Below are 12,293 nucleotides of genomic sequence, written 5' to 3'. Positions count from 1 at the left end.
AAAATTATTTTTCAATCATTTTATTGTTTTTCTTCTTTTTTTTTAAACCTTAAAAAAAAAACTAAAAATCATCATCATCATCATCGTTGTAAGTATAAAACAATGATATTATTTAAAATTAGAAAAAAAAAAAAAAATTATATGTGTAATTATTAAATGATTTTTCTTCTTTTTTTTTTTTTTGACACAACGAATTTTCCACATGGTTTTCCCTTTTTTTTTCCCCTTCGTTTTTTACAATATGCGCGAATGACCGACTACGATTTTTGTATTGAATATTTTTTTTTTAAACTTTCGTAATATTTTTGGTCCTGAAACAAACAATTAAAAAAAAAAAAAAAAAAAAAAAACAATAATCAATAATAATAAGTTTTTAAAAAACGGGGGAAGAGGGGAAAGGGGAAAGGGGGAAACTTACCTCTGGTGAAACGGAAGGTCGAATTTTTTTTAAAGCTCGTTCGAAATGATCTAATGACACGGTAACACTTGCTTTCGAATCCGCATTCGTTTTCGACATGAAATCTTTAACGGATTGAATTCCGGCTTCTCGAACCAAAGCAGCTAAATCAGCTCCGGAATATCCTTTGCATTCAGGTTTGTACGCAATGTCCCTCAAATTGACGTCTTTATCCAATTTGGGTCGAGTTCCGTTCTTGAAATAATAATAATAATAATAAAATAATTTTTTTTCCTCGCCATCTTCGAGACAAAAAGAATTTGCCATAATTCTCGTTTTCGTTTGTTACTCACTTTGGTGACGGCTCGAAGAATATCCACTCTGTCTTCTTCTTGTGGTAATCCAACGTAAAGTATTTTATCCAGTCTTCCAGGTCTTAAAACTGCCGGATCGATAATGTCCGGTCTATTTGTCGCGGCCATGATGTAAACTTCTTTACGATCTTCGATTCCATCCATTTCCGTCAGAAGTTGATTGACGACCCGCATGGTTGCTCCACTCTTAATAAGTAAAAAAAACAATTTTTAAATCTTTTCTTTTTCGAACCCCCCTCCCTCTCCCCCCCCCCAAAAAAAAAAGAAGCAAAAAAAAGACTTACTTCCGGCGTGTCTGATCTTCTCGGACAAAGTGAATCCAATTCATCGAAAAATATAACGCAGGGTGCGGAACTTCTCGCTCTTTGAAAACATCTTCGTACCGCTCGTTCACTTTCTCCCACGTACTAAAAAAAAGTACCAATAAAAAATAAAAAATCTTTAACCTTGTAAATAATAATTAAAATGATAAATAATAATAATAATAATAATAATAATAATAATTTTTATTACCATGTTTAATAATTCCGGACCTTTGACTGATATGAAATTAATACCCGCTTCGTTAGCAACCGCTTTGGCGAGAAGAGTTTTACCACAACCTGGAGGACCGCAAATAAGAATTCCAGCCGGTGCCGTAAGTCCCAATTGTTCAAATTGTTTTCTATATTTAACCGGTCCCTGGTACAAAAAAAAAAGAAAAAAATTAAAACATAATTTAAAAAAAAAAAAAAAAAACTTTTTGAATAGGTCGAGTAGGTAAGTTGTACATTCTCATCAGAAGTGTAATTTTTTCACGGTGAGTCAGCGAGGTACATTCAACATACAAAAAAAAGAAGAACTCCTCAAGCCAACGTCAGCTATCCGTTCATAAACATCATAAAGAAATAACAAAAAAAAATAATCGACGAAAGGAAAAAAAAATTATTTATTTATGTTTTCAAACTAACCAAAATTGACATTTTTAATTCTTCACGAATGTCTGCCAAGGATCCGACGTCATCCCAAGTCACGTCTGGAACGGTTGCAAAACCTTCACGTTTAGCAGACGGTTGAACGGATTTTAATGCTTTTTTGAAATCTTCTTGAGTTAAACAAATATTTTTCAATTGTCCAAGAGACAAAGGTGAGAATTCTTGAATCCAATACATTAAAGTTTCAAGATTGGGTGAATTGTTGGGTTTTGTTGTCACGTCGGTTATGACTTCGACATCGATCTGAAATTGTACAAAATTTAAGAGTAAAAAAAATTCAATAAATAATAAGATTGAAAAATTTATCCCAATCCCATCCTTCTTACATCATCTGTTTCTTCCGTCGTATTTTTATTTACATTTTCTTCTTTTTCAACTTTATTAATATTTTTTTCACCATCACTCACATCGTTGACACTTATTTCCATTGACGCATCATCATCATCATTATCATTTTTATTATTTTTAACATCGTTTTCTCCGTTCGCCATTGTTCCCTCGCGAATATCATCGCCACCATTTTGACTTTTCACATTTAAATCCGATTTGTCATTATTATTTAAATTTTGTGAATTATTTTTTTTTTGGCATTCATTTTTTTCATCGTTAGACGTTTTTTTACAATCGATCCCTCCTCCTCCTCCTTCGAGAACATCGATATCCATTAATTCATCTGTGTCATTTTTTACTTCTTCTTTCCACGGCTCTTGTTTTTTTTCTATATTTTTTTGTTTTTTTTCTTTATTTTTCAATTCTTCCAAACTTCCAAACAACCTAAAATTTATTTATTTTTTTTAAAACTTTACTTATTTACTTTGCGTCGATTGCAAATTTTTATTGTGAAAAAATACTATATCTATATATGGTTACCTGTTGACTGCTACCATGGCGGCTTCCCTCGTCAACGCTAATAAATCCGCACCAACATATCCTGGAGTGTGTTGTGCCAATTCTTCAAACGAAAAATTTGGCGCTAAATTTAATGTACTACATAAAACTTTCAATATTTTTTCTCTGGCTTTTAAATCGGGGATTCCAATACAAACTTCCCTATCGAACCTTCCCGCACGTCTTAACGCGGGATCCAATGAATCCGGCCTGTTTGTAGCACCGATAACAAGAACAAGATCTCCATTTTCTTTAGTGTTCAATTCTAAAAATTATTTTCAAACTCATTATTTTGACAAAAGAGAAACTTAACAAAAATGACAAACTAAATAAAAAAAAAACAATGCCAACCATCCAAGCATGTTAATAATTGGGCTACTATACGTCTTTCCATTTCTCTTTGAGCATTTTGTCGATTTTGCATAATGGCATCTACTTCATCAATAAAAAGGACACATGGTGCTGATTCGACAGCTCTATCAAACAATTCTCTAATTCGTTCTTCGGATTCTCCAGACACTCCACCGATCAACTCTGGAGCAGAAATCTGAAACAATTTTATTATTGAAATTCAAAATCTTCAAGTTTTAATTTTTAATCCTTTCATTCTAGTAAAACTGCCATATAACACTTACTTGAATTAATTCGACATCAAGTTCTCCAGCAATAGCAGTTGCCAATAATGTTTTTCCACAACCAGGTGGACCATGAAGTAAAAATCCTCTAGGTGGAGAAATTCCAATTTCTCTAAATATTTCAGGATGAGGAATGTGTAAAATAAGTTTACAAACTTCTTCTAAAACTTTTGTATTTCCACCAAAATCGGCAAATGTTACTTGTTTAGGTGAACACATTCTTATTTTTTTTTTTTTTATTATTTTTATATGTGGTTTTACTGGAGAGTGTGGCCTTAATCGTTTCATCATGGGTAAATGTCTAACAGGATGATCAACATGATCTAACACATCGTTCTTTTCAGGACCTTTAAAGTAGAAAAAAAATTTAATTATTTAAAAAACACTCGAATTTGAAATAAATTAAATCAATGGTTGATTAACTCACCAATTCTGGTACAAGATATAGATTTATTTTTAATTAAATAATTTGAACAATTATTTATTTTACTCAAATTTGTATTACTTTTTTCCATAGTAACATCTTTCTTTTTAACATTTTCATCATCACTACTGAGATCAATTAATTCTGCTTTTTCATGTGCACAAGTTTGACTTTTCGGAGTGTTATATAAATTAATCATTTGGTTATTCGAAGATGGTTTACTCTAAAGAAACAAAAATAAAAATAAATAAAAATTTTTAACAATAATAATTAATGTTATAAAACTAGTAATTATAAACGAATAAAAATATGTAGAGAGTACTTTATTAAAAATTTAATAATTAAAATTCTCCTTACTTCTGTGTTACATTCTTCCACATCGCTCGAAGAATTTCCTGAAGAATTTGAAAAAGTTTCAACTTTAGGACAATCATCAGGATTCATTCCACATTGTTGAAGAACAAAGGAAAATGCTGTTGATATAAAAAAATCCATTTAAAATTATTATTATTATTATATATATTTAATTATTCAATAAGAAAAATTATAAAACTTTTAAATTTTTTAATTTACCTTTTTCGACAAGAGGTTTAAATGCACTTTTCTTTTTTCTGGAATAATCTGCATATTGAGACTGAAGTTCATTAACCATATCATTAATATCAACATATAACTTGTTTTTGTTGTCTGACAAGTACTGAAATTAAACAAACCCTCATTTGTTAAATTTTACAATTAACCCTTGACTACTTCAAACGAATTAGAAAATTATCTCAAAAATAAATAGCACGTTATAACATCCAAAGTAAATTGCATACTTCCCAAAAAAATAAATAAAAAAAAACTTTTTCATTCGATTAATATTTAATTTTAATTTAATAAATGATATAATAATAATTTGAAAATTTATTCTTTCGAGCATTTTTTTTTTTTTATTTTTCATTATTAAGAAATAAATCAATAAAAAGAAAAAAAAAAAAATTTTATTTCACCTGATTAATTCTAGGAACTAGGAGAGGATCACTAAAATAACCGGATATTTTCATATTTTTATTTGCCTGAACTGACATAATTTTTGATATATCACTTTTATACAATAAATTCTTTCCTAAAAACTTATTCCGTTTACTAGATTTTCCCATTTCCAACATTAAAAACGTATTTATTAAAATTAATGATACATCACTTACAATGTTACATGAAAATATATGATAAACCGGAAGTTTACGTCGTGGTTTTAGAAAACTATCGTCATTATGTTAAATGATTTCAATTTCAAATATATATTATTCTATGGCGTAAATCAAAACTTTTTACGAGCAATTCGTAAAATATAATTTTTAAAACGATATATAAAAACGATACAACAACCTAAATGACTAAAACAATTGAAAACGTACACTAAATTCCTTTAAAACTACAAATAAAATAATTTAAACGCTTGAAGCTTTCATTATTATTTAAAAACGTTAAATGATAAACACAGTGAAAGTAAAAAAAAAATTTTTTTCTTTTTTTTTAAATACAAAATATAATTTTTTACAACAATAAATTCAACTTATACAAATAACAATAAAAAAAATAATAATAATAATAACCGAATGCCTTAATTCACAATCTTAAACCGTTTATTTTAAAACAATTAAAGAAAATGAAATTTTTAAGGCCGATATTAAAATACTAAATCATATTTTTAAAAAACTCTTTTAAAAACAAAACAATGTCGCTTCCACATTTATTAAATTTAAAATTATATTATTTGTTGTTGATAACAATACAATTAACAATCCTACTACTACTATTGTACTATAATCAATAATTTAAGTAAAATTACTTAAAATTTATCTAGGAGGAAAAACTTCCTTTCCAACCAATTATATATGATAACAACCAATTAAAAAAAAAAAAAAAAATTTAATTTATACCTGAGAATTATAAAAATACTTTTACCTTTTTTTTTCTTTTCTTTCTAAACTCAATAAAATTTTATTCACAATCTAATAATAATAATAATAATAATAATAATAATAATAATAAACTTAAAAACGATTCAAATGTTTAACATTTCAATCTTCGAAATGTACAACGTTCAATAATAATAATAATAAGTAGAGATTTATACTACAATTAACTTAGCTATTCAAAAACTAAAAAAAAAAAAAAAAATTACAATAAAAAATAAAAAAATTATAAAAAATAGAGCCTCGTGTCCAAATTAGCATGAGGTTCGGCATGCAAAGATTGACTAACCAAAAATGCCAACTTGTGAGCATATTGACAAGGAGCCGGAACTCCAACCGAAGTCTGAAATCAAAAAGTGTGTGTGCGTGCGTGTGCGTGTCATTTACAAAACAAATAAATTGAATGCGAAAAAAATGAAAAAAAAAAACTTACAGAACAATTATAATACAAATGAGTCAATTTGTAGGTGAATCTTTGAAAATGATTCGGAGTCCATCCGACGTTATCGCTTATAATATTGTAACTTGTCGGCGAAACCGTACCTTGTCTCACGGATTGTGATACCAAATAAAAATCGTACCTTTCCGGTAGTGTGACGACATCATCGACAACAGTACCCGGACGAGGATTTCTTTCCTTGTTAAAAAATCTCGTCTTTATACGTTTTGTGACAATAATAAAACTTAATTTCCAATTTGGACCATTGTAAATATCCGTGAGAACTTTCTGCAAGGAAGAATACAAACAAACATTTTTATTTATGAAAGATTTAAAAAAGGAAAAAAAATTCACAATATTCACTTTTAACATTTCAACTTCGTGTTTGTAAACGTAATTAATTTGCCCTTCACCGACGCCATCTCTGTACACGAAAATTCTTGCCGGTAAACTTTTATTTATTTCTTTATATTTTCTCAATGCTTTGCAAATATCCAATGCAATCGTATCCGATAATTCTTCACCGTTTTCGTGAAAATTCACGCATGAAAACCAAGCGTTCATGGCTTTGTTCAAAGAAGCCACCAAAGCTCCGACACTTTTTGATTTTCTCACCGTGTCGTGACAAACATCATAACCGACCACCATGAAATTCTACAACAAAAAAAATTTTTTTTTTTTAAGGAAAAACGAACGAAACGAAAATGTAATAATCAGGTAAAATATAATAAAAACCTACATCGAATGGAATATTTACGGTCCAGGGAGCTCCACCGATTTTAGAATTTATTTGAATGGCAACTTTTGTCGCGATAGACATGACACCTTTTGACGTTAAATTTCTAGCTAGTATAACTTGACTTGGAATCCCTCGATCGACGTAACATTTTTTTTTAACGGCCGAATACCGATCGGCACGATTGGACATGAAAGAAAATAAAATGAGATCTGAAAGGAAAAAAAAAAATAATAAGAATAAATTTCTACTACGCAACAGTCACTCATGCAAACACACACGCACACACACCTGGTCTGCACATAGCCAATACGTAATCGACCTTTTCAACCATTTCAGCAGGACTATCTGATCTCGTTTCGAATATATTAGGTAGAGGAATGTGAAAATTCATTCCACTCGATGTTTTTTTTAGTATGCTTAAAAAGCTTTCGGTGTCTCTTCTAAGTCTATAAGGACAAATCACAACAAACGTATCGAATTTTCCATTTTTAAGCATCGGAACCGACCTTATACTTCTCGTCCAATCAACTTCCAGTCCTTTTTAAAAAAGAAAAAATTTATTATTATTATTATTATTAATACTTCATATTTGATGACTAATAAAAAGTGTTTATGTTTAAATCACAAATCATCATTATTAATATACATATACACCTGCTGTGCATTTTCCTCCTCCGGTAATAATTTCTTCAGGTGGTAATTCTCGACCGATTACGGTCATTAACTGAAGACTTAATTTCATTTGCCACCTTCCTAAATCTTCGGCAACTTGTTTTTCATTTTGAAGTCTTCTATTGAAATTTTTTAATCTTTCCATTCGAGTGTGAGGAGGAATCCTGGTAATATCAGACAAATCTTTCATTAAATTTCTATTTTCTAACATTCTATTATCCAATCCTGTCATTCTGCAAAGTTCTGGAACTAAAATGCATTGTTTTTCCTCTTCACTTGACGTTAAACTTTTCCTATTGCTTCTTGAAATTAATAGAGGTTGCCTTAACTACGTCATAACAAAAAAAAAAAAAAATTGCAAAGTTGCAAAAAAAAAAAAAAAAAAAAAAGAAAAACAGTTGAATTAAATAATAGCGCCCAAGAGACCTCCTTACATCTTTAATTTTTAACTGGTATCGTTGTCGATAATAATCTACATAACTTATATTTTCATTATTTTTATATTTGAACGTGCATGTAGGATTTAAACTAAAATCAACGTCATCAATCCTGTACGTCTTATTGTTATAATCCGTTAATACTATCGCTCCTATCATTGCCTGATGAAAAATTTTCTGAAAAAAAAAAAAAAAAAAAAAAAAATCGAGTAAATATATTTTATGAAATATTTTAAATATCCTAATAGTTTTCGTAAAATATTTATTTATTGCAACAACAATTACTTTATAATTTCCACTTTCTCTACAGCAATCAGATAATAATTTTAGTGCTGTATCCGTTCTCATAACTTTATGAGTGATTTCAGCACACATTAAAATATCTTTTTCATATTGCCGAATGGATGTCACGTATCCAGGCCAGATTTCAATATTATGTTGCGGCATATGTATCTGTCGTGTTTTTATCAAAAAAAAAAAAAAAAATTTTTTAATGCATTTTAATAGTTTGTTTTTTTATTTTCAATAAATAAATAATTTATCTCACCGATGCTCTAGGATCATAATAATTCCTGTTAACTAAATAAAGATCAAGATGCATTAAGCAACGTCGAACCAAAATGTTAAAAACTTGGAGATACACGGGATTTCCATATTGTAACGGTTCTACTAATCTTAAAGTGATTTTGACGGGATCACCACCATCATCCCGAATGCTGGTTAATATGAGAGGTTCATCGGTGGCCGTTAATCTTTGTGTAGTAAAAAGCATAGATCCATCAAATATAAAAGCAGTTTTTAAACGATCACGATGTTGATTTAACCAACTTCTCAATATTTTTTCCCGTTCTTCATTTACGCTAAAATCTACTCTGTACAGGTATAATACCCAATTGGGTACTGTTTCAAGTTTGAAATAGTTTGTAACCAATTCTATTGGAGTACCTGCAGTCAAAAAAAAAATTCTGTTAAAGTATATTATTTACAAATAAACATATGATAATAATTTTTATTTAAATATTAACCAAAATCTCCCTTTTTTGATAATAATTTAGAAGGTTTCGTATAAGTTACATAATTGCTTCCTGATTGAATATCAGGAATAGAACGTCGTTTTTGTCCATATTTTGATCTACCAGGATCTTGAGTTTCTATTTGATAAAACAAATTTCTTGTTAATATATAAGAAAAACAAATTATACAATCAATAAATAATATAATAAAAAAAAACAATGACATTTTAGATAATTACTTAAATTTAGGGTTTCGATTTTGGTGGCTAAAGACGAGTCAGATTTAGTAGGCACTCCTTCAGAAACTGCAGTCTAAAAAAACAAAGCATAATTTTGTAAATAAATAAGTGCAAATTAAACAAAATAATAATAAAAAGGCTTTAGATTCAAATAAACATTATAGTTTGTTTCAAAATTAAAAAAATAACTTTAAATTATTTTTTTTAAAGAGAGAGAGAGAGAGAGAGAGCGAGTTTCAAAAGAATTACAAAAACTATTTTATAAAATATTATTATTTTATTAACCTTGTAAGAAACTTTTTCAGAACTACAAGAAGGTTCCGATGATCCAGGTTTTCCTTCGAGTACAGTACAAGGATTAGTTTCAGGAGCTATTGTGATTTGTTTCGCTTCGGTTTTCTTCCTTCTTTTACCTCTTCCCCTACCCAAACCATGTTCTTCTGGTCCATCTCCACCACCAACATGTGACATATTTAACCTTAAAATAAATTTAAAATAAAAATATTTTCAATGATGCAATTTTATGATGGAAGTTATTTTAGTTAAGAAAATCATACATGAGAATATTTAAATGGCTTCCTTACATGATCGATTATATACACATAAAATTGAGAAATATAACAATTAAATAATTTATTTAAAAATTATTAAATGTTTTTTCTTTTTCTCAATAATTCAATGTAATTTAATAAATATACATTTATTTTAATTATTGTTATTTTCAAATATCTTAAAAAGAATGACAATTGTTATTTAACACAGTACATAACGGCTTGAATATAAATGAATTTATCACTTTAATTTAATACTTTAATGTAAAGTAATTAATTAAGAATAAAATTTAAATTGAAATAATTAAATTTTAAATTTTTTTTTCGCGAATGCCACGGGCAAATTATTCCTTTCAACCACGTGGACTCCATTAAAACCTTTTCTCCACAAAATAAAAAAAAAAACAGAGTTGGAAACAATCTTTAAAAATAATATTTAAATTTAAAAAAAACCTAAATATTAAATGTACGTTTGAAAATTAAAAAATACATTTTTTTTAAAAAATAAAAATGAATTTCAAACAAGTACTTAATATTTATTACACGGTTTTTTCAAAACTTATCAAGTTTCTTTCTATAGCGAACAAGTATAAAAATATCATTAAAAAAAAAAAAAAAAAAACAATTTTAATTAATAAAATTACATAAAATTAAAAAAAAATCTAAACGCAAAAAGGGAAAAAAAAAATTATGAAAATAATATTTTCATAAGTTAACTTACCCAATTTGTCAAACCTTAAAATTTAAACTGACAAACACATGCATACTTGTAATGTGTTGTTACAACCGCAACTTTTAACGGCAATTTCGACGTTTTCTTTTTTTTTATTTATTTCTACTGCCACGTCTTTATTTTAAGACGTAAGTTTCTTAATTGCTCATGTATACACATGTACGAGTAAAACAAAATTTCAAATAATAACACTTGTTGTTTTATCAATTAATTTTAAAACTTGTTTTTATTTAATTTACATTATTTTCCTTATGTAATTTCGACAAAGCTTTGAAATGTCATTTTATAATTTCTAAGACATTGAGAGATCTTTCTGGAAAAAAAACAAAAACTCTTTTGTCGTCTTAACTCAAATTCCAAATTAACACAATAATAACAAATCGAATCGCAACAATTTTTTACATTAACAATTTTACTCATATAAAAGTCACATTTCAATGTGTGACTAATGAAATTTATTTTAAATATAAGTAAAAAAAAAAAAAAAATTCAAATCGAAAACAAAAGAAGTCATTCAAACCTTTTTAACAATCTCAATTCCAAGAAATCTTATCAACTGAAATTGGACACAAACTTTTTTTTTTTTTTTGATTTTACAAATCTCACTTTAATGTTTTACGTTCCCCAATTAATTATGTCCACTTGTGAGAGGTTTACACATAATGTAAACATTTATTTATTATTATATAATAGTTTTTTAGTTTTGTTTTTGTTCTGATGACACGATCTAACCATTAAAATGGGGGGGAAAAAAAGAAACAATTCATATCTTAGCTATTAAATCGTTATATGCCATTTTAAACAGTAACACAAGTGTTAACATATGATTGATTGTATTGGTATACATATAAATTGTGGTTCTCAAAACTACAGATTGTGTTAGTTGGTCTATCAGAGTCAGGTATGGTCTAGGATTAGTCAGGCAGAGCCATTAGGTACATCTATAGATGGATCTAACAGCATTGATTTCCACTTATAACAAGTTATATCAATAATTACAATAAATTAGATACAACAGTAAGTCGTTTAGTTTATTCTCAACAACTACGAGCCAACAGGAATAGGTACAAGCACAAAGTAGAGATATTGGCGCCATTATCAAGACAGTGTCAACATCATAACACATAAATAAAAAAAAATGAAAAATTTTTTTTTTTTTTTATTAAAAATATAAATTATTTATTTATAAGAAGATGTTTTTAATAAAATAAACAAATTCCCTGTGCCATGTTACATATAATCAATTCAAATCTTGACCTCCTCTAAATTTGGCTAAATAATAGGAAACGGAAGTCAAAACCATAACAATTCCAAGTCCGACAATGAGCCATCGAACGACATCAACAATTAACATATTATCCAATAATTCGCTATTTATTTTATTTATTAAATCATCCGTCAATTCGACTTTCTGTTAAAAAAAAAATAAAATAAAATTAATCAGAATGAACAATAAATGAATGAATGATTGATTGATTGATTGATTGAAAATATCAAACCTCTTCGGCCCATACGACGGGTAATAAAACATTTGGAAATTTTTTCATTATTTTAACTTCATCGATACTTTTTAAATATGTATTTATTTGTATTCTGCTCGCTGCTGAAAGCGGATATCCGGTATACTTGAAAACAAAAAAAAAATCATTATTATTATTATTAAATACTCACGGTGGGGAGGCAAAAAAAAAAATATTAAAATTAACTCACGGGTTCTAAATGTAAATAAAGTTCGTGTTTTTCTTTTTCCGGTTTTAAACCTTCTATGACTTGATATGATGGATCCGCCATTAAAAAATGAGGATGAGATATGAAAG

The 12,293-nt window shown here is 27.9% G+C and overlaps 3 protein-coding genes across 3 annotated transcripts; all 3 read right to left on the bottom strand.

Annotated features, from left to right (window-relative positions):
* Window positions 1-257: 257 nt before the first annotated feature.
* On the bottom strand, window positions 258-4,738 carry Phum_PHUM563970 (uncharacterized protein; the record flags this gene model as incomplete). Its single annotated transcript, XM_002431944.1, has 14 exons — window positions 258-311; window positions 419-652; window positions 751-957; window positions 1,056-1,178; window positions 1,285-1,452; window positions 1,722-1,988; window positions 2,072-2,507; window positions 2,616-2,898; window positions 2,985-3,180; window positions 3,269-3,615; window positions 3,696-3,915; window positions 4,050-4,165; window positions 4,266-4,389; window positions 4,685-4,738. The coding sequence occupies 14 exons, from the start codon at window positions 4,736-4,738 to the stop codon at window positions 258-260; spliced, it is 2,829 nt and encodes a 942-aa protein (XP_002431989.1).
* Window positions 4,739-5,490: 752 nt separating this feature from the next.
* Window positions 5,491-9,663, bottom strand: Phum_PHUM563960 (protein piwi, putative; the record flags this gene model as incomplete). Its single annotated transcript, XM_002431943.1, has 14 exons — window positions 5,491-5,498; window positions 5,643-5,661; window positions 5,943-5,996; window positions 6,087-6,380; window positions 6,456-6,746; window positions 6,832-7,040; window positions 7,120-7,368; window positions 7,486-7,831; window positions 7,938-8,117; window positions 8,226-8,393; window positions 8,488-8,885; window positions 8,966-9,091; window positions 9,193-9,265; window positions 9,490-9,663. 14 exons carry the CDS (start codon window positions 9,661-9,663, stop codon window positions 5,491-5,493), a joined length of 2,589 nt encoding a protein of 862 aa, XP_002431988.1.
* Window positions 9,664-11,716: 2,053 nt separating this feature from the next.
* Phum_PHUM563950 (uncharacterized protein) lies at window positions 11,717-12,267 on the bottom strand (the record flags this gene model as incomplete). Its single annotated transcript, XM_002431942.1, has 3 exons — window positions 11,717-11,887; window positions 11,976-12,101; window positions 12,187-12,267. The coding sequence occupies 3 exons, from the start codon at window positions 12,265-12,267 to the stop codon at window positions 11,717-11,719; spliced, it is 378 nt and encodes a 125-aa protein (XP_002431987.1).
* Window positions 12,268-12,293: the final 26 nt, after the last annotated feature.

Source organism: Pediculus humanus, genomic scaffold, assembly GCF_000006295.1.
Source record: "Pediculus humanus corporis 1103172108298 genomic scaffold, whole genome shotgun sequence".
Lineage (NCBI taxonomy): Eukaryota > Metazoa > Arthropoda > Insecta > Psocodea > Pediculidae > Pediculus > Pediculus humanus.
The sequence above is the reverse complement of the archived record's forward strand: the minus strand, read 5'-3'. Positions and strand labels throughout refer to the sequence as shown.